The sequence below is a fragment of the Heptranchias perlo genome, chromosome 9, assembly GCF_035084215.1.
Source record: "Heptranchias perlo isolate sHepPer1 chromosome 9, sHepPer1.hap1, whole genome shotgun sequence".
NCBI classification, from domain to species: Eukaryota; Metazoa; Chordata; class Chondrichthyes; order Hexanchiformes; family Hexanchidae; genus Heptranchias; species Heptranchias perlo.
In genome coordinates, this window is record NC_090333.1 from 75,631,284 (window position 1) to 75,654,490 (window position 23,207).

Consider the following 23,207-nt stretch of genomic DNA (forward strand, 5'->3'; position numbering starts at 1 on the left):
AGGATGTGAGTATCTGTTTGAATCACAGGTCCTGCATAAAGAGAATTTTTAATTTTTCTGTAAGTAGTTTTTAAATACTTTATTTTAAAACAGCTCCCTGCTGGTAGACAGGGATTCAAAATCTGCACCTCAGTTTTCTTAGAAAAATAAAATGTGCCGATTATTTTAATAATTTTTGAAGTGATAGTTAAGCAAAAACGGGGGGTTATTGCGATGGGTTTCTGCAGAGTAATGAGACGGGAAGCTGGTTCTCAGTTGCCAGGCTCCGTTCCATTTGGGCCAGTCCGTCTGATTTGCGAGCGGGCTACCAGCGAATTTCAAATAACACAGGCAGCAAAAGACACAAGTCAATTCTTCCCATAACGTGTGTGTTTTGTGACGCAGCAGCGAAACGGATTTTCAGTGAATTTTTTTGATCAGCGGGTGAACAAACCTCAGAACCTGGACGGCGACCTTTGCCCCTGGCCCCACCGATATCCTCGCTCCTGTTTGGTTTTTGGACTCGGCAGCAGGTGACAAGCTTTTCTCACCAGGAGCTTACACCAGTGCCAATACAGACCCTAGATGGTCAAAGCCTAATAAATGCAGGCCTTTTGAGAGCAGTGTCACTGCCACGTTGCTCACAGTATCTTTTCCGCTGTGTTGACGTCACAGCCGCTTTGACGCAGAACAAGTGGCCTCTCCGAGCTGGTATTTTGTTTGCCTCTTCAATTTCCGACTTGCAGCCCCAAAATACCAAATCCCTGACACTGTCGCCTTTTTTAATCAGAAGAGATCCTCCCCAATTTCCGCTAGTTATGACATTGGCAAAAAACTAACTGCGGCGTCACCGAAGCTTTGACGCTGTCCGGCTTCCAGCTGATGCCAACGCCGCCACCGTCAGGTGCTCTGTGGTATTGCGGAGCTCTTCCAACAGAACAAAATAATCTGCAAAAGCATTGCGGAGCTAAGAAACCATCTCTGACCAAACTAATGAGCGGCATGTTTAGAATTAGCTGCATGTTCTCTGAAATTAGTGCAAAGTAGCTTGCAGGGAAGAAAGAAAAATTTTATTTTCACCCCGGCCCCCTCCCGCCCACACCAATCAGCCAGCCGTGAAGAAAGCTCATTGCTGTGTAAGGAAAGAATTTGCATTTATATAGCGCCCTTCACAGTGTCAGGATGCACTTTGCAGCCAATTAATACTTTTGAAGTGCAGTCACTGTTGTAATGTGGGAACGCCAGTTTGCGCACAGTAAGATCCCACAAGCAGCAATGTGATAACGACCAGATAATCTATTTTAGTGATGTTGGTTGAGGGACTAATATTGGCCATGGTACGGGGAGAACTCCCCTGCTCTTCTTCGAAATATTGTCATGGGATCTTTTACGTCCACCTGAGTGGGCAGACGAGGCCTCGGTTTAAAGTCTCATCTGAAGGACTGCACCTCCGACAGTGCAGCACTCCCTCAGTACTGCACTGAAGTGTCAGCCTGGATTATGTGTCTGGAGTGGGGCTTGAACCCATAACCAGGCCATCATACGAACAGTGGATTAAATCTCTTCAGCAGATACAAAAGGCTAAAGACGGAGGAAGCCCTAGAGGAGTACAAAAAGTGCAGGGGGATACTTAAAAAAGAAATTAGGAGATCAAGGAGGGGCCATGAAATAACACTGGCGAGCAAAATAAAGGAAAATCCTAAGATGTTTTATAAGTATATTAAGGGTAAGAGGATGACTAGGGAAAAAATAGGGCCCATTAGGGACAAAAATGGCAATCTGTGTGTGGAGCCGGCAGATGTAGGAGGGGTTCTAAATGAATTTTTTGCATCTGTTTTCACTATGGAGAAGGACGATGTAGACATAGAAATACGGCAGGGGGACTGTGATATACTCGAACATATTAACATCGAGCGGGAGGATGTATTGGCGGTTTTAGCAGGCCTTAAAATGGATAAATCCCCAGGCCCGGACGAAATGTATCCCAGGCTACTGTGTGAGGCAAAGGAGGAGATTGCGGGGGCTCTGACACATATATTCAGAACCTCTCTGGCCACAGGGGATGTGCCAGAGGACTGGAGAACCGCTAATGTAGTACCATTATTCAAGAAGGGGAGTAGGGAAAAACCGGGGAACTACAGGCCAGTGAGCCTAACATCAGTGGTAGGAAAATTATTGGAAAAAATTCTGAAGGACAAAATTAGTCTCCACTTGGAGAAGCAAGGATTAATCAGGGATAGTCAACATGGCTTTGTCAAGGGAAGATCATGTCTGACTAATTTGATTGAATTTTTTGAGGGGGTGACTAGGCGTGTGGATGAGGGTAACGCAGTGGATGTGGTATACATGGATTTCAATAAGGCCTTCGATAAAGTCCCCCACAGGAGACTGGTCAAGAAGGTACGAGCCCATGGAATCCAGGGTGCCTTGGCACTTTGGATACAAAACTGGCTTAGTGGCAGAAGGCAGAGGGTGATGGTCGAAGGTTGTTTTTGTGACTGGAAGCCTGTGGCCAGTGGGGTACCACAGGGATCGGTGCTGGGTCCCTTGCTGTTTGTGGTCTACATTAATGACTTGGATATGAACGTAAAAGGTATGATCAGTAAGTTCGCTGATGATACAAAAATTGGTAGGGTGGTAAATAGCGAGGAGGATAGCCTCAGTCTGCAGGACGATATCGATGGGTTGGTCAGATGGGCGGAACAGTGGCAAATGGAATTTAACCCGGAAAAGTGCGAGGTGATGCACTTTGGAGGGACTAACAAGGCAAGGGAATACACAATGAATGGGAGGACCCTAGGCAAGACAGAGGGTCAGAGGGATCTTGGTGTGCAAGTTCACAGATCCCTGAAGGCGGCGGAACAGGTAGATAAGGTGGTAAAGAAGGCATATGGGATACTTGCCTTTATTAGCCGAGGCATAGAATATAAGAGCAAGGAGGTTATGATGGAGCTGTATAAAACACTGGTTAGGCCACAGCTGGAGTACTGTGTGCAGTTCTGGTCGCCACATTACAGGAAGGATGTGATCGCTTTGGAGAGGGTGCAGAGGAGATTCACCAGGATGTTACCAGGGCTGGAGCGCTTCAGCTATGAAGAGAGACTGGGAAGATTGGGTTTGTTTTCCTTGGAGCAGAGGAGGCTGAGGGGGGACATGATTGAGGTGTACAAAATTATGAGGGGCACAGATAGGATGGATACGAAGGAGCTTTTTCCCTTCGTTGAGGGTTCTATAACAAGGGGACATAGATTCAAGGTAAAAGGCGGGAGGTTTAGAGGGGATTTGAGAAAGAACTTTTTCACCCAGAGGGTGGTTGGAGTCTGGAACTCACTGCCTGAAAGGGTTGTGGAGGCAGGAACCCTCACAACATTCAAGAAGCATTTGGATGAGCACTTGAAATGCCATAGCATACAAGGCTACGGACCAAATGCTGGAATATGGGATTAGAGTAGACAGGGCTTGATGGCCGGCGCGGACACGATGGGCCGAAGGGCCTCTATCCGTGCTGTATAACTCTATGACTCTATGATTATAATCCCACTCAGCCCTGCTTTTCTTGCTCGCATAAAATTCCTGCGAGTTATTTTGACAAAGTTATTAACCTTTTTGCTTTTGTTTTAAGCAAGTGAAAAAGCACATTAACCAGTGCAGCAGAAACAGTGTTCTGCAGAATGTCAACACTTTTGCGAATTTGAGACAGTAGTGTGTTTAAGTGAGTTTGCGTCAATCACAGTCCAGGCCCCCATGGGCACAGGCCCGCAGCAAAAAACAAACAGCCACAGCTCCATTTTAAACGGAAATCACACTCAGAGGCCATAAGGATGACTAACATGGGAAAGGGAGGCGTTCACAGTCAGGAGCACTTTCCTGAGCATGGAGTTCTGGATAGTGGGGCCTAGTTTCCAACAGCCTGACCTGCATCTTTTTCCTTTCCCTCTCCGTGTCTTTAATGTCCATTATATAATGGGAGCCCCAAAACTTCACACAGCACTCTAACTCGCATCATATAGAAGGTAACTTTCAGTACATATAACACTTGGTCTATGTGGCCTCCTGGATTGGTTTCGATCGCCTGAGGGGGATTTTCCAGAGAATTTTTTTCCCTTAATGACCTTGGGTTTTTTCTCTTGTTTTTTTTTGCCTCTCCCAGGAGATTATATGACCGCGGTGGGGGTGGGGGTGGGAGGGGAGGGGAGGGGAGAGCGTCTAGTCCTGATGCTCCAGTCATCATGGTCTGGGGCAGGCTTGATGTACCATCTGGCCATCAATTTTGTATGTCCGTATGTTCATAACCATGGGCGAACCAATGTTTCCTATTAATTGATCGTTACTTGTTTACTCTTGTGTCCTATGCTCCTACTTATGAAACATAAAATGCTGTTGGCCTTTTTATAACTTGAGCGACCTGCACTCACATATAAGAGAATTATGTATTTAAACCCTTGGGTCTCACAGTTCATGCACACCCTTCAGTGTTTTTACACTGAGTGTACACTCCCATTCCTTGTTCTTTTCCCTCAAAATATATTACCTCAGACTCCTCCACATTGCATTGCAGCTACCACTTGTCTGCCCATCCTGCTATCCTGTCTGGGTCTCCCTGAAGTCTTTTCTGGATTTCCTCATCCAACCCCCAGCAATAAATCATGCACCGATGAGGGACGTGTGAACTGAATCAGATTTACATGATGTGGAGATGCCGGTGATGGACTGGGGTTGACAATTGTAAACGATTTTACAACACCAAGTCATAGTCCAACAAATTTATTTTAAATTAAATTCCACAAGCTTTCGGAGGCTTCCTCCTTCGCCGGGCGAAGGAGGAAGCCTCCGAAAGCTTGTGGAATTTAATTTAAAATAAATTTGTTGGACTATAACTTGGTGTTGTAAAATCGTTTACAGATTTACATAGTCAGTGGGAGTAAAGCCTGCTCCGAGTCTGCTGTCCATACACCATCTCAACATTTGGAATGTGTTTTGTGGCTTAAGTTAATCACTTTTTCCCTGCAGTAGTAAGTGGCTTTTAATCCATTGGTATAGAATATTTTACAGCAGCAGTGAAGCAACTTTATGAGAAAGACTTGCATTTTTTATAGCACCTTTCACAACCTCAGGACATCCCAAAGCCCTTTACAGCCAATGAAGTACTTTTGAAGTGAAGTCACTGTTGTGATGTAGGAAACGCGGCAACCAATTTTCCCACAGCAAGATCCCACAAACAGCAATGTGATAATGACCAAATAATCTGTTTTAATGATGTTGGTTGAGGGATAAATATTGGCCAGGACACCGGGGAGAACTTCCCTGTTCTTCTTCGAATAGTGCCATGGGATCTTTTACATCCACCTGAGAGGGTAGACAGGGTCTCGGGCTAACATCTCATCCGAAGCTGACACTTAGCTGACAAGAATATGGGATCTGGTGTTAATGGCACCCAAAGCAGCCTTAACACCTGGTCCACCTTATACACCTTGGAGGTGAAACCACATAAATAAAAACACTCACACTCAGAATACAGGAACCTCATGTTGGCAAAGGGTCTGTATGTGTCTGTAGTACACCTAAGCTGGGAGTGCTTGATGCAGACACTGGGTGGCAACATTAGAGAGTTTTTCCATCCTCATATGACTCACTCTAATAAGTGATTCTCTTCCCATTTTGCTCCTACTTTCAAAGGTGTTGTCTCATCCTGGTGCATTCAGTAAACTTGAGCTCATCCAAAACTCTGCTGCCCGTATCCTAACTCTCACCAAGTCCAGTCACCCATCACCCCTGTGCTCGCTGACCTACATTGGCTCCCGGTCTAGCAAAGCCTCGATTTTAAAATTCTCATCCTTGTTTTCCAACCCCTCCATGGCCTCGCCCCTCCTTATCTCTGTAACTGGTTGAAAGAAAGATTGAGGAAAATGTGTGTCTGTACTTTTAGAAGGAGCCTTCCCTTCCCTTCCCCTTCCCCTCCCCCCTCCTAATCTCACCAATTTCTCTCTTTGTTCTTCCAGGGTTTGATGGAGAATTGGTCGGATGACAGCTGGAACTGTTGTTATCACTGGTGGAATACTAGCAACAGTGATACTGCTGTGTATCATAGGTGTGCTCTGTTACTGTAGACTCCAGGTAAGTTCCCAAGTGCCACAGGTCAGCTTTAACTGAGGGGGGGGAAGCAGGGGACAGAATAGTGAGTGAACACATCAGAGAGGCAGCAACATATCGAGAGGTTCTGAATGGCAACTTAACTCCAAGGAAGCACATTCCTCCTTGTTTTTTGGGAGTGCAATGGCTACATTGTAAAGAAAGCTTTGGTGCTTTGGTTAGAATTAAGGAATAAGAGAGGACTTAAAACTGTAATGGGAGTTGTTTACAGGCCTCGTGATAGCAGCAATGAAGTGGCAGAATGTATTCATTCAGAGATTACAAAGGCTTGTAGCAAAAGCAGAGTTGTTTCAATGGGAGACTTCAATTTCCATATAGATTGGGAAGAGCAGAGTAGCTCAAGTCAGAAAGGTAGTGAATTTCTTGAGTGTATACAAGATCATTTTTGGGAGTAATATGTTCTAGAACCAACGAGAGGGCAGGACATACTAGATTTAGTAATGAGAAATGAGGCAGATTTGACGACTGATTAACAGTGATCATAATATGATCGAATTCAATGTCAGTTTTGAAAAGGAGAAACTTGGCACAGTTACTAAGGTTTTAGATTTTGGTAAGGCTGATTTTAATGGGATGAGACAGAGACTGATAACAGCAAACTGGTGAAAACTGTTATTGGGTAAAATGACAGATGAACAGTGGGAGGTGTTCAAAAAAGAATTTAGCTTAATACAGGACCAATATATACCCCTAATGGGCAAGAGGTCTACATACAAAATAAAACAGCCATCGTCGATAAAAGAGGTGAGAGATAACATAAAACTAAATGAAAGAGGATACAAAAGTGCAAAGAATAGTGTAGATCCAGGGGACTGGGAGAGATATAAAGAACAGCAAAGGAAGACAAAAATAGTATAAGAGCTTCAAAAAGAGAATATGAAAAGAAACTTGCAAGGGATATCAAGATTATCACAAAAAGTTTTTACAATTATATTAGAAGAGAAAGTGTAGTCAAGAGTAATGTGGGCCCTTTAAAAACAGATGTGGGTAATATTGCAAATGAAAATAAGGAAATGGCAGACTTGTTGAATAATTACTGTGTGTCAGTCTTCTCAGTAGAGGGAAAGGATAATATTCCTGACATTCCAGGGAAACTAATAATGAATCAAGGACTGGAACTCACTAAAGTTAACGTAAACAAGAAAACAGTATTAGAAAAAATAATGGCACTAAAGCCTGACAAATCCCCAGGACATGATGGTTTCCACCCCAGGGTTTCATAGGAAGTAGATGAGGAAATTGCAGATGCTTTAGCCATAATCTCTGCCAGTGAATCAGCTATCACCGCCCCTCTCCGCATCTCCCTTCAGAATGTCCGTCCACTTGTGAACAAGGCCCTTGCCATCCATGAGCTTATTGTGGATGATTGCTTCGACATCGTGGCCTTGAGGGAAACCTGGCTGACGGGTGATGACACCTTTCCTCTTAATGAACCACTTGCCCCGCCCAGACTGCCGTGGTGGTGGTGTGGCCTTTATCACCAAATCACACTTTGGTCTGTCCCCCTACTCCTCTGGCACCTTCTCCTCCTTTGAGCATCTCACCTTGTTGCATCCCTCTCACCATGCCTTTAAAATCCTCGTTCTCTCCCGCCCACCCAAGTACCACGCCAAGTTTCTCACCGAGATATCTTCACTGCTTTCCTCCCTCAGCCTCTGCACCGAGTGATTTCTCATCCTCGGTGATTTCAACCTCCATTTCAACTCATCATGCCCTCTCTCCTCTGAGTTCACTGTCCTCCCTTAACCTCTCGCTCCAAATAAACTCCCCTACCCATATTCACGGCCACCCTCTCGATTTTGCCATCTCACGTGGCCTCTCTACTCCTGTCCTGTCAATCACAGATAGGGCCAACTCTGATCACTTGCTTGTATCCCTCTCCACCCATATCCCCTTTCCCCCTCCCAAACCCACTTCCTTCTGTGTCTGGAAAAAACTCCACCCAAGTCACTTATAACTACACTTTCAAATTCCCAATTGTCTAGCCTTTGGCCCTCCATTCACCACAACATGTCTGCAGCTACCGATCTGCTCAATCACACCCTCACCTCCACCTTTGATGCCCTTGTTCCCATTAAAACCCTTACTCTCTCTCACCCTGGTCATTCCCACTGGTAGCCCTCATCTCCGCTCCCTTAAGTCCAAGGGACACAAACTTGAATGTTTATGGCAGACAACTGGGTTAGCCATTCATTGCCAGATCTGGCTGAACCACATAAAGCACTATCGGGTCCTGCTCTCCTCTGCCAAAACTGCTCACTGTTCCAGGATTATCCTGGAATCCGAAGATAAACCCTGGCTTCTCCTCTCCACTACCAACCGTCTGATAAAACCTCTCTCCCCTGCCTCCTCTACCCTCACCTCCAACAAGTGCAAGGAGCTCATGGGCTACTTTGTCACTAAGATTGAAACCATCCATTCAGCTGCCTCTCCCGTTTCCTTCCCTTCTCCTAGTCCACCAAACCAAACTTCCCCAAGGCTCCCCCCTGCTCTAGTCCTGAACTCTCACCTTTCTCTATTTTCTCTCCTATCTCCCCTCGTGTCCTCTCCGAGCTCATCTTGACCATGGGACCCCATGTGTTGCCACCTCCCAAATCCATGCCCATCTTTCCCACAACTCCATGTTTGAATCCCTCCAATCAGGTTTCCGCTCCTGCCACAGTACTGAAACGGCCCCCACCAAAATCACAAATAACATCCTATGTGACCTTTCACCATGGTCAACTATCCCTCCTCATCCTTCGCGACCTGTCTGCAGCCTTTGATACGGTTGACCACATCATCCTCCTCCATCGCCTCTCCTCCGTCGTCCAGCTGGGTGGGACTGCGCTCGCCTGGTTCCATTCTTATCTACCCAGTCGTAGCCAGAGAATCACCTGCAATGGCTTCTCTTCCGCTCCCACACTGTTACCTCTGGAGTCCCCCAAGGATCTATCCTCCTATTTCTTATCTACATGCTGCCCCACGGCGACATCATCCGAAAACACAATCTCAGGTTCCACATGTACGCGCTGACGACGCCCATCTCTACCTCACCACCACCTCTCTCAACCCCTCCACTGTCTCTCATTTGTCACACTGCTTCTCCAACATTCAGGACTGGATGAGTAAAAATTTCCTCCAACTAACTATTGGGTAGAACAAAGTCATTGTCTTTGGTCCACACCGTAAACTCCGTTCCCTATCCACCGACTCCATCCTTCTCCTTGGCCACTGTCTGAGGCTGAACCAGACCGTTCGCAACCTTGGTGTCCTATCTGACCCTGAGATGAGCTTCCGACCACATATCCGCTCCATCACCAAGACTGCCTACTTCCACCCCCGTAACATCGCCCGTCTCCACCCCTGCCTCAGCTCATCTGCTGCTGAAACCCTCATCCACACCTTTGTTACCTCTAGACTTGATTATTCCAATGCTCTCCTCGCTGGCCTCCCATCTTCCACCCTTCATAAACTTGAGCTCATCCAAAACCCTGCTGTCCATATCCTAATTCCCACCGAGTCCCGTTCATCCTTAACCCTTATGCTCGTTGACCTACATTGGCTCCCGGTCCGGCAATGCCTCGATTTTAAATTGATTGAGGTTTTTAGGATTTTGAAAGGAATTAAAGGGTAGATAGAGAGAAACTTTTTCCACTGGTGGGGGAGTCTAGGACAAGGGGACATAACCTTAAAATCAGAGCCAGGCCATTCAGGAAACTCTTCTTCACGCAAAGGGTGGTAGAAGCGGGGAACTGTCTCCCACAAAAAGCAGTAGATGCTAGCTCAATTAATAATTTTAAATCTGAGATCGATAGATTTTTACTAGCCAAGGGTATTAAGGGATATGGTGCCAAGGCGGGTAAATGGAGTTAGGATACAGATCGACCATAATATCATTGAATGGCAGAACAGGCTTGAGGAGCTGAATGGCCTCCTCTTGTTCCTATGTTTCACTGAGTGTGTGAATAGTGGCCCGATTCCTGCCTTACAGCAAGTAAAGAAGAAAGACTTGCATTTATATAGCGCCTTTCACAAGCTCAGAACGGCCCAAAGCCCTTCACAACCAATGAAGTACTTTTGAAGTGTGGTCACTGTTGTAATGTAAGGCAATGCAGCAGCCAATTTGCGCACAGCAAGATCCCACAAACAGCAACGAGATAAGTGACCACTGCTTTTAGTGATGTTGGTTGAGGGATAAACATTGGCCAGGACACCGTGGAAAACTCCCCTGTTCTTCTTCAAAATAGTGCCATGGGATCTTTTACGTCCAACCTGAGAGGACGGACAGGGCCTCAGTTTAACATCTCATCCAAAAGATAGCACCTCCGACAGTAAGTATCAGTCTAGGTTATGGGCTCAAGTCGCAGGAGTGGGAACTTGAACTAATAACCTTCTGATTCAGAGGCAAGAGTGCTACCCACTGAGCCACAGCTGTCATTGTAAGTATAGTAGAGAGAGGTGAAAGGACACAGTGTGCTAAACCATTGCTCTACTTTTAGTACTACAACAACAACTTGTGCCTTTAAGGCGCTTCACAGGAGCGTTATCGGACAAAATTTGACACCGAACCGTGTAAGGACAGGTAACCAAAAGCTTGGTCTCAGTGGTAGGTTTTAAGGAGCGTCTTAAAGGAGAGGAGACAGGTAGAGAGGCGGAGAGGTTTCGGGAGGGAATCCCAGAGCTTAGGGCCTAGGCAGCTGAAGGCACGGCCGCCAATGGTGGTGCGATTAAAAGCAGGGACGCGCAAGAGGACAGAATTGGAGAAGCGCAGAGATCTCAGAGGGTTGTAGGGCTGGAGGAGGTTACAGAGATAGGGAGGGGGAAGGCCATGGAGGGACTTGAACACAAGGATGAGAATCAAGGCTTTGCCGGACCGGGAGCCAACGTAGGTCAGCGAGCACAGGAGGTGATGGGTGAACGGGACTTGGTGCGAGTTAGGACACGGCCAGCAGAGTTTTGGATGAGCAACAAGTTTACGGAGGGCGAAAAGTGGGAGGCCGGTCAGGAGAGCATTGGAACAGTTAAACCAAGCTGGTTTTATCTGAGTCGTGTCTGCTGTTAATCCGTCCCCATCTCTATTTTTGTTTCCCACCATCCCCACTTCCCCCCCAAGTATTATTGCTGCAAGAAGGATGAATCAGACGATGAGGAGGAAGACTTGGATTTACCGGCTCATCCGCGCTTTGCTTGTAACGCATGCAACGCACACGCCGTGGACGGATCGGCCACTCAGCTGGCCCCGCCCAACCAGGCGGCCACGAGGAACCCGTGCCCCAGTTGCTCGCCCCGCCGCTCGTTCTTTTACATACAGACCGCCGATGAGATGCGCAACGGCGGCGAACGCATCACGTACACACCCGCCCGCTACAAAGAGCCAGGGCCGGCCATCAAGATGTCATCGCTTCGAGGTTTCCCGGTGAGCCGGCAGAACACCGTGCGGGAGACGCTTGCGAGCGGCAGGGCTATAAGTACCGAAGTGTGAACTGGGGAATCTGGGATCTGGGACTGTGGGACTCTGACCGGGAATCCGGGACTGGGACCATTTTTTTCCTCCATACCCGGGCGAGGGAAAGAGAGTTTGCAAAAAAAACATTTGGCTTTGAACAACAGGTTCCAATAAAGGAAATTCACCCCTCTCTATTCTCAGTCAATGGGGAGAGAAGATCCGATGTGAAAGAACACAGTCAGGGAACTCAGTATCACCTATGCTCAGAAGTACTTCCTTGGGATGACAACACGGACAAAAAGTTAAAACCAGCCTCGCTTCACTCTTTCTGGAAAGTTCACTTGTGTTTTAGGAACTTTGCGCAGGGCTTTCAACAGCAAGGAGAAAGCGGGTGTCTCTTCTTTTTTCAAAGCAGTTAGAGGGCATTTTAATTGTAAACACAAGATTTAAGAGATAAAATTAGCAAACAGGGCTGGAATTTAAGCATTTAGGAACAAAATCGCCACTTCACTTTTTTTTGCTGCCACTTTAATCTGTTTATTTTTAAACAAAATCATTGCATCGCATCCCAGTGCATTGTGACATTGCCTGCATTCATAAAATCGTAGAATGGTTACAACAGAGGAGGAGGCCATTCGACCCATTGTAAGAGCTCTTTGTAAGAGCAATCCAGTAAGTCCCATTCCCCCGCTCTTTCCCCGTAGCTCTTCAAATTTTTCCCCTTCAAATATTTATCCAATTCCTTTTGGAAAGCCATGATTGAATCTACTTCCACCACCCTTTCAGGCGGCACATTCCAGATCATAACTACTCGCTGCGTAAGAAAGTTTTTCCTCATGTCGCCTTTGGTTCTTTTGCCAATCACTTTAAACCTGTGTCCTCTGGTTCTCGACTCTTCCGCCAATGGGAACAGTTTCTCTTTATTTACTTTATCTAAATCCCTCATGATTTTGAACACTTCCATCAAATCTCCTCGTAACCTTCTCTGCTCTAAGGAGAACCCCAGCTTCTCCGGTCTATCCGTGTAGCTGAAGTCTGGGGGCGGGGGAATGGGAACCATTCTACCTTATCTGTGCTTGTGTGACATGTTGGTCAGGTGAGCAGAACAATAAGATGAACTCAGTAAGACTATGAAGATCTCACATTGAGGATATGCTGCATCAGATCGAAGGGCTGGTTCTCCTCAGCACCCAGTCACTGACTCATGACATTTTAACAACAGATTCCCTGTGCTGCACCTCCAGAATCACAGAACGCCATTTCAACTCCTCTTATTCCCCCACCACCTAACCCCCCCCCCCCCCCCCCGTCATCTCAGCCAATCAACTTGGCACATCCCCCTCCAACTGCGAGCCTTATAAGAACATAAGAAATAGGAGCAGGAGTAGGCCATACGGCCCCTCGAGCCTGCTCCGCCATTCAGTATGATCATGGCTGATCTTCTACCTCAACTCCACTTTCCCGCCCGATCCCCATATCCCTTGATTCCCTTAGAGTCCAAAAATGAAGCCTCATGCTAGCTCCAGTGACTGCCACTGAGCATATCCTCAGTGTGAGATCTTCATGGTCTTACTGAGTGTGCTTTATTGTTCTGCTCACCTGACCCACGTCACACACGCACAGATAAGGTGGAATGGTTCCAGCTCCCCCCCCTCCCGGTAGATGCACTGCCTGGAGCGGTGCTGAGTCAAGCAGACTAGGAAGATCCCAAGTTCGATCCTCCGCCGGCGTTAGCTGATCTCAGCCGGGGCCGCAGTTGGGATGCCAGCGCTTGGCCTCAGCACCCCTTGTAAGTGTGGAGAGTAGGGTCACCAACCCTCCAGGATTGTCCTGGAGTCTCCAGGAATTAATGATTAATTTCCTGGACACCACTGCGATGGTTTTTTTTTTCCTTTTCTTTGAACACTTTCGTTAATTGGTTATAAAAGTATTGGAGACGGGGAGAAAAAAGGCTGTTTGACCGGGAGGGGCGGTTGGAGACGGGAGGTCATGTGATCAAACCTCCAGGAATACGTCCAACCAAAGTTGGCAACCCTAGTGGAGGTGGGGGCGGGGGGGGGGGGGAGTAGAGAAGAAAGAGAGGAGAGAGAAAGAGAGAGAGAAAGAGGAGAAAGAGAGAGGAAGAGAGAGAGAGAAAAAGAGAAAGAGAAAGAGAGCAAGAAAAAGAGAGACTGAGAGAGAGAAAGAGAAAGAAAGAGGGAGAGAGCGAGAGAAAGAGAAAAAGAGAGATAAAGAGAGAGCGAGAGAAAGAGAAAAAGAGAGATAAAGAAAGAGAGAGGGGAAGAGAAAGGGAGAAAGAGAGAGAAACAAAAAGAGAGGGGGAGAGAGAGAGAGAGAAAGAGAGGGAACGAAAGAGAGAGAGTGAAAAAACAGCCCCCTGCTGGAATATGCACATGTGGGTGTCTGGTGAGGACAGAATCAGGCATGGCTGTGATGGCTGTTTACTGTCTACTGTCTATTGGACTGACTGTCTGGGCTCACAACTGGGTGACCCATAGACCTGCTCCCCAACAAGAGTCAGCGCCTTCTGGAGAGGACAACTGGATGGGTTGTTGGATGTTGGGGATTGAGTGAAGTCTGATGCTGCCAGGCTGCAGAGCATGAATGAAGTTCAAGCCCGGGAGTAACTAATCATTCTTCCCCTTCACAATTGGGTTTAGGTGGGTTTGGGTATCGGTACTGGGGACAGGTGGGGGGGGGGGGGGGCAGGGAAAGAGAGTTTGCAAAAACATATGGCTTTGAACAACTTATTTCAATGAAGGAAATTCACCCCTCTCTATTCTCAGTCAATGGGGGAGAAGATCCACCCTGAAAGAACACAATCAGGGCACTCAGTATCACATATGCTCAGAAGTTCCCCTCCTCCTCCTTTACTGTTACTGGTGTATCTCTACAATTAGATACCACCAACAAAAAAAAACTTTAAAAACATGACCTAAAACTGGTCTAATCCATTGGCTGGCCTAGTTGATGTGTTGACATGACACTGGTGATCACAATATCGATGGGAACTGCTCACACAACCCACTAACCGACTCGCTGACCTTCCTGCCATAGTTTGCAATGTGCTTAAACTCCGTACCTGTCGACCTCAGTAGTTCTCAAAGCGAAAGTGTTATTTTCTTTCCAAGTGCAGAACAGTTTTTAAAAATAATGAATTACCCAGGTGGCTTTGCTACCTTGAAAGTTATAAACCAAGCAAAAAAAAAACCTCCCGTGAAGCTGTGAGCATGTGCTGGTGCTGTGACGGAGATGGCAGTTTTCAAGAACAATGGAAACATATACAGTATCAGCATCATAGAGAACTTTACATAGTATTTAACTACTAAAAACAAGTCATTGATGAATATGTTTAAAAGGATATGTCAGCTCCCTGTGTGCTTCCCAGAGCCTGTAGGAGGTGTGTGTGTGTGCGTGTGAGTGTCTCTACAGCAGAACATCAGTAGAACGGAATCACCTTGTGTCATCTAACTGCTGAGCTAGGCTGGGTACCATAGAGACGCTGGTGGTTTCAAAGAGACACTGGCCATTTCATAGAGACACTGGTGGTTTCATAGAGACACTGGCCATTTCATAGAGACACTGATGGTTTCACAGAGACACTGGCCATTTCACAGAGACACTGGTGGTTTCATAGAGACACTGACGGTTTCACAGAGACACTGACTGTTTCACAGAGACACTGGCCATTTCATAGAGACACTGATGGTTTCAAAGAGACACTGGCCATTTCATAGAGACACTGATGGTTTCAAAGAGACACTGGCCATTTCATAGAGTCACTGATGGTTTCACAGAGACACTGGCCATTTCATAGAGACACTGATGGTTTCATAGAGACACGGGTGGTTTCAAAGAGACACTGGCCATTTCATAGAGACACTGATGGTTTCACAGAGACACTGGCCATTTCATAGAGACACTGATGGTTTCATAGACACTGGTGGTTTAAAAGAGACACTGGCCATTTCATAGAGACACTGATGGTTTCATAGAGACACTGGCCATTTCATAGAGACACTGATGGTTTCAAAGAGACACTGGTGGTTTCAAAGAGACACTGGCCATTTCATAGAGACACTGATGGTTTCATAGAGACACTGGCCATTTCATAGAGACACTGATGGTTTCAAAGAGACACTGATGGTTTCAAAGAGACACTGGTGGTTTCAAAGAGACACTGGCCATTTCATAGAGACACTGATGGTTTCACAGAGACACTGGCCATTTCATAGAGACACTGATGGTTTCATAGAGACACTGGTGGTTTCAAAGCGACACTGGCCATTTCATAGAGACACTGTTGGTTTCACAGAGACACTGGCCATTTCATAGAGACGCTGGTGGTTTCAAAGAGACACTGGTGGTTTCATAGAGACACTGGCCATTTCATAGAGACACTGATGGTTTCATAGAGACACTGGTGGTTTCATAGAGACACTGGCCATTTCATAGAGACACTGACGGTTTCATAGAGACACTGGCCATTTCGCAGAGACACTGATGGTTTCATAGAGACACTGGCCATTTCATAGAGACACTGACGGTTTCATAGAGACACGGGTGGTTTCAAAGAGACACTGGCCATTTCATAGAGACACTGATGGTTTCACAGAGACACTGGCCATTTCATAGAGACACTGATGGTTTCATAGACACTGGTGGTTTAAAAGAGACACTGGCCATTTCATAGAGACACTGATGGTTTCATAGAGACACTGGCCATTTCATAGAGACACTGATGGTTTCAAAGAGACACTGGTGGTTTCAAAGAGACACTGGCCATTTCATAGAGACACTGATGGTTTCATAGAGACACTGGCCATTTCATAGAGACACTGATGGTTTCAAAGAGACACTGATGGTTTCAAAGAGACACTGGTGGTTTCAAAGAGACACTGGCCATTTCATAGAGACACTGATGGTTTCACAGAGACACTGGCCATTTCATAGAGACACTGATGGTTTCATAGAGACACTGGTGGTTTCAAAGCGACACTGGCCATTTCATAGAGACACTGTTGGTTTCACAGAGACACTGGCCATTTCATAGAGACGCTGGTGGTTTCAAAGAGACACTGGCCATTTCATAGAGACACTGATGGTTTCATAGAGACACTGGTGGTTTCATAGAGACACTGGCCATTTCATAGAGACACTGACGGTTTCATAGAGACACTGGCCATTTCGCAGAGACACTGATGGTTTCATAGAGACACTGGCCATTTCATAGAGACACTGACGGTTTCATAGAGACACTGGCCATTTCGCAGAGACACTGATGGTTTCATAGAGACACTGGCCATTTCATAGAGACATTGACCGTTTCACAGAGACACTGGCCATTTCATAGAGACACTGGTCGTTTCATAGAGACACTGGCCATTTCGCAGAGACGCTGACCGTTTCACAAAGACACTGACCGTTTCAGAGACACCGGCCGTTTCACAGACTCTGGCTGTTTCACAGACTCTGGCTGTTTCACAGAGGCACTGGCTGTTTCACAGAGGCACTGGCCGTTTCACAGAGGCACTGACGGTTTCACAGAGGCACTGGCCGTTTCACAGAGGCACTGGCTGTTTCACAGAGGCACTGACGGTTTCACAGAGGCACTGGCTGTTTCACAGAGGCACTGGCCGTTTCACAGAGGCACTGGCCGTTTCACAGAGGCACTGGCTGTTTCACAGAGACATTGACGGTTTCACAGAGACATTGACGGTTTCACAGAGACACTGGCCGTTTCACAGAGACACCGACGGTTTCCCTGCAAGGCCAGTAATGGCGTTCCACCTTGGCAGCCTGGGTTTAAATCTAGCCCCGGCTATGGGCATGAGCATCTCCTCTACTTGATGGTGAAAAGGATCCTAAATGCTGCTCTCAAGCCCTTGCTGCTAATTCTGCACAAATTGGCAGTTATGACCGAGAGAGGCCGTAATGATGGGAAGTGGAAATATCACATCGGTGTGTCGGGGGAAGGGGAGGCTGTCGTGAGGTTAAAGGATATTGTTGGGGCAGAGTGGAGAAAGCTGTAAACTGTACCACATCCGAGAGCATTCAAAGACGAGGAGTAGGTACTCAAGAGCAGACATGTTCCAATCCTCAGGGACCTCACTGTGATTAGCACAAGGTTTGATTGGGCTGCTGAATCAGCCCAGGAAGCTTCTGGCAACAAAAAAGGGTTATCGCCATGACATGATAACTTGGTGATGAAAATGTTGACTTTGCCAACGAGTTTCAAAGAGTGCACGAGTTTAAAATACCAGTCAGTTACTAGGGATTATAACTTAATGGAATGCTGGTTATGGTGGTGATGGAGGTCTTCTGGTGACATCTTACCACATGATCAACCAACACCAATTGTCAACCTTTGGTCTTCACCTGTGTATAACCAAGAATCGGTGGTCACGTGATAACATATTTGAATTAGCTTGTGATTCTATCATGTAGTATAATCCCCTGTTGCCTTTGAAGACAAACCTTTTGAGTTTCAAAAACAATACTTCAGAGACTCTTTCAAGGCCACATGTGCCAAGCTACTAAAGATTAAAGTGAAAAGTAGTTCCTACTTTAAAAACATCTGCACATAAATGTGTATTGGCACTAGCTGTGAAGAAGATTGGGCCTTCACGGTCAAAGAGTCTGCTGGCTCTCTGCCTCAGCACACCTCTGAAGAATAGTTACCTGGGCAAGTTACCAATGGGCTGCCATTGACCATTTGCCCACCAGCTTCAGCAGCAAAGGGGATCAAACTATTGCGCTAACTCTCCTGTGCCAACCTCCTCTCACTCTACATTTTAGTTCATTGTCCTCGTCCCTTTCTGTTTCTGACCTTTTCTTCCTCTGCTTAGTTCTACATTTTGGGATGTGATCTCTCCGCCTCTCAAACAAATTGCTGTTCTCTTTCTCTTCCCCCCCCCACCCCCCCCAAGGTTAATATTTGTTTCTCCTTCGTTTCTAGCCACCCCTCCAGTCTCTCAATGCTCCGCTAAATGGTCTCTTTCCCCTGACCTACTCTCCCTCTCCCTTTCACCGTGATCACGTGTTAGTTCCTCTACTGCACGGCCACTTTCGTCTCTGCCGGACCAGTGCACTGGCCCGCACAAGCTCTCGTCATCAGGTCAACATGCTCTGGAATATATCCCCTTCACCTCCAGCTCCCAAGACATATGAAACCCAACGACATTTGGGTGGCGGAGGTGAAGGGGGGAGGTGAGAGGGAAGGGCCATATCAGGTGGCTTTCAAAATAAAAAAGGGACGGGAAGTGATTTCTGAATGTGGGCTTGTAACATGGACATATGTGGGGTGGGTGATAATTACAGTGAGGTATGCAGCGCTCAGTTTATAATCTGTAAGATTCAACATCCTCAATTGTACCCCCCATCTCACATGTCTGTTAAAGGCCCTCAAAGCAAACTTTGCTTATCAACTGAATTTTATCAAGCAGAATCCACCTCCAAGATCCCCCACCCCGCATCCCCAAGTCACACCCCATCCCGATTTGGACATATATTAGCTGTTCCTTCATCGTCGCTGGGTCAAAATCCTGGAATTCATCCCTAACAGCACTGTGGGAGAACCTTCACCACACGGACTGCAGCGGTTCAAGAAGGCGGCTCACCACCACCTTCTCAAGGGCAATTAGGGATGGGCAATAAATGCCGGCCTGGCCAGCGACGCCCACATCCCACAAATGAATAACAGTTTTAAAAAAAAGATCCTGAGCATTTTGTATCTCCTGTGCCCCTTGACCGGTTTGATTTTAATTTAGTGGTGATGATGCCAGTTGTGTCCCGAGATAATGAGGCCTTAATAACATTATTACCAGCTTATGGGCACCTTCGGCCAATGGGGTAGTGCAGGGGGTCGTGCCACTGCCACCCGGCACTTCAAAGGGGTGGGCGCAGGTTCCAATGCCACACACGCCCCCCTCTCCCTCCCCCTTTACTGAGATCCCCATGTCAGCCTCACTGCTGCATAGTGGTTGCCAACCCTCCAGGGCTGTCCTGGAGTCTCCAGGGATTGAAGATTGAGCTACAGGGTGCTGCTGCGATAAAATACCCGGGAGAAAAATCATCGGGACATTAAGAAGAGTGTGTTTTTAAAAAAATTTTCTTACAACCCTTTCGCTTATAAAGAAACATTGGAGATGTGAAAAAAGGCTGTTTGACTGAAGTTGAGATTCATTCAGTTGGGTAACAAAGAGTCTGTTCGCTTCTCAATTGACTTGGGAAGGTGGTGCGCGGGGAGGATTGACGTGTTTGTAGACCAGTGGTGGAGGCGGGGCAGTGGGAGACCGCAGGGCGTGTGACAAAACCTCCAGGAATACGTCCTGAATTGGCAACCCTACTGCTGCACTGAGGTACTGAGCATGGTCCCACACACAGGAAAGTCCCCGGGGCAACATGCCAAGCAGCACCTTTAGCAGAGTCCTGGGAGTGTGTTGTTGCATTGCCAAGGACAGACTCTGGGGAGGGCTTCCAAAGCAGATAGCTTCCCACCCCCTCCCACCGCCGCCCCCCCCCAGCTTTCACACATACACATGCAGTACAGTCGTCTCTGTAGAGCCCGCTATTAACGACAGTGCACTCCCCCTTCTATAATAGCTTTATAATCTGCCCTATAACTGTACGGTAATCTCCATTTCTCAGCTGTAAAAGGTGCTTAAAAGCTCAGGAGTATTTCACTTGAGACTGAGGGAAGTGACAGCGTAGGGCAGGCTTGTCCTGGAGTCTCCAGGAGTGTCCTCGACTGCTGCGAGCAACCCAGGAGACAAATTATAAGGGCGTTAATAAATGTGTGGGGTTCTTTTCCACTTTCTTTCAACACTTTTGTTTATCAGTTCTAAAAAGTATTGGAGATGGGGAAAAAGCCGTTTGACCGAGAAGAGTCATCTAGTCGGGTAACAGAGAGTCTGTTCGCTCTCCAACTGACGTGGGAAGGCCTGAGGATGAACGTGTCAGGCGACTAATGGCGGGAATGTGGTGGTGGGGGGGGGCGGGGCGGTTTGCAGTCATGTGATGAAATCGAGAGGCATACGTCCAACCAGAGTTGGCAACCCTAGCATACAGCCATCGACTGCAAGGACTGTGCTCGTACGGTTCACGTGCTTATTGATTCAAAAGAACATTGCTGCGTTCGGAGGCAGCTCATCGTGCTGGAGTGGAGGCATCACTCACTGCTGCTTCAAGGTACTGCACATAGATAACTCTACCCTACCCTCCCCTCCTCTCCCCCTCCCCATCTCCTCTCCCCCTCCCCCTCCCCCTCCCCTCCACATTCCTCTTGAATGTCTTCTCAATCTCAGCCCTGGGCCCCATCGAGACAAGCAGAAAGAAAAGCCAGAGATCAGCAAGGAGGGAGAGAATGGTGGGGGGGGCCCAACCATCCCGAGCAAGGGTTTGGTTAGTGGGTGGAATTGGCTCAGGGCCCTTCAGCTGGTCATGCACCTATATCTTTGGTCAGGGAATCGGGAAGGGGGAAATTAAAAGGGAAAAAAAAAGGGAAATGAATGAATAAAACCGTGCAGATTAATGGGAAGCAACAAGAACTTGAGAGAAATGTTCTCGTGGACGACATATTCTTTACAACACACATTCTGATGAACAGGGCTTCGCTGTGTGAATTCCATACATCACCAAGGCCATGCATGTTCCCTTGGTCTATACTGGAAAGGGCTAGATGTACCCTGCTAACTGGATTTTGAGAGTAAATTGTATTTATTTAAATAAAAGTAATAAAATGATATGACTTGGAGTTGCTGAGGACCTGCTGTGTACTGAGTCTCTCTGGTTTGCATTCTTTGGGTGAGGAGAGATGAGGCATCAGAGTCTTTGTAAACCAAGCTAAGGGCTGTCACCAAACCAGGTGACTGGACGAGGGGAGAGGATGGGTCTAATGGTTGAGTTCTGCTGATGAAAATTCATTGAAAATGAGAAAACAGGCTTCTATTTTTTTTTAAAAACATGGAACCCTAGAAGAGTACAGCACAGAAAGAAGGCCATTTGGCCCATTGTGTCCATGCCAGCTCTGTGCTAGATCAATCCAAGACTAATCCCACTGCTCCACTCTTTCCCCATAGCCTTGTATCTCCCTCTGCTTCAACTATTTATCTAATTTTCCCTTTAAAAAGTGCAATAACCTTTGTCTCAACTACTTCCTGTGGCAAGGAGGGGGGGGGGGGGGGGGAGGAGAGATCATAGATAGGTGAGTTACTCTGGTGACACATCCCCAATCTCCACATGGCATAACATTATTTCAAAACCAATAATCATCAATAACAGGGGGACAAACCGTTCCAACATTACAGCTGTGTTACAGTAACATTAACATAACACGAAAGACGTTTACCTTTAAACAAGAACAATGTAAAGAAGCTCTCCAAGGTCCCCCATCCTTAACTAATCAGTGAATATAAATAAATGATAAACTAGCTGAACTCCTGTGGGGTTTCACACAGTTAGTCTGGAATGTAGTTGTGAGATTTAACAGCTAATCTGATCTGCCCCTTTAAGACCTCTGCTCAAGTACCCTGGGAGAGGTCATCTAAATCAGCAATTTCTCATAACCAGACCTGCTTCTAATCTAGAGAGAGGGTAATTGTCAACTGCTTTTAAATTTTAGGATATCTCTCACAGATGCAAACCGATCCTCGAAAAAAAGTGTAATAGGTTGATGCTGGATACAAAACTGGGGTCCATCAGCACTGCAGAAGGGGAGGGGATATCCTGGGGAGGGTCTGGTAGCACATGGGAGTCTGGGGATGTATTAGCACAGGGAGGGAGGCCCGAGAAGATGGCTGCATTGGGGGAGTGGGGGGGGGGGGAAAGGGAGGCTTCCTGAGATTAGGGTGCATCTTGGACAGAGGGATTCAGAGTCTGGAAGTACTGGGCAGAGGGGATCCCAGGGTCAGGAAGCAATGGGAAACGGGGTCTGGAGCATCGGGGAGAGGCATCCCAAGGTCCAGGAGCATGAAGGTGGGGTTAAGATCTGGCTGGGTGGAAAGGTCGGGTTCTAGCAGTACCGAGGAGGAGATGAACCTGAGGTGAATCTGCCATTCTCCACACCCCCTTCCCCCTCCCAAAGCAAGTTCCCAGCCATCAGACACTCCTCTTTTACATATGGTAGGCAAACAAATATCAGGTTGGACATTGGTACCTGGTAGGTGGCAACATCAGAGAGGAAGGTTTAGAGGCAATGGGGATCTGGGCTTTGGTTGTACTTGGGGATGGGGGAAGCGGTGGTCCTGGGGTTTAGCAAAACTAAAGTTGGCATCCTGGAGTTTAGTGGAGTTGACAGTTTTGATTTGATTTGAAAGCTCGTTTTTCCTTACCCACTGACACAGGATCAATAGTTAGCATAGCAACATAATTAAACGTTTCTGAAAACAAATCATCGCCTTGAAATCCGAAATGTAAAACAATTCAAGCAAAGGTCTCAAGCCATCTTTCTGCCTGATGCAGCCTCTCTTTCTGAAGATACAAATACACACTTCACGATAGTTGGCTGTGAAACTTCACCTCAAACAACTTCTAAAATTCATTGTCCAATGTTGTCAAACCACCTGGGAAAACCCATGCGAAGGCTTCAAGTTTTAAACAGGGATCATTTTGGAATTTGAACATATTAAAAAAGAAAGGAAGCAAAGGTACA

The 23,207-nt window shown here is 46.9% G+C and overlaps 1 protein-coding gene across 1 annotated transcript in view; it reads left to right on the forward strand.

Moving 5' to 3' along the window:
* Positions 1-11,748, forward strand: part of LOC137325068 (protein FAM163A-like) — a 30,999-nt gene extending 19,251 nt beyond the window's left edge. Inside the window, exons 2-3 of the mRNA XM_067989763.1 lie at positions 5,979-6,093; positions 11,225-11,748. Of these exons, the coding sequence (XP_067845864.1) occupies positions 6,001-6,093; positions 11,225-11,593 (462 nt within the window). The 5' untranslated portion in view covers positions 5,979-6,000 and the 3' untranslated portion in view covers positions 11,594-11,748. The remainder of the gene's footprint in view (positions 1-5,978; positions 6,094-11,224) is intronic.
* The last annotated feature ends 11,459 nt before the right edge of the window (positions 11,749-23,207 follow it).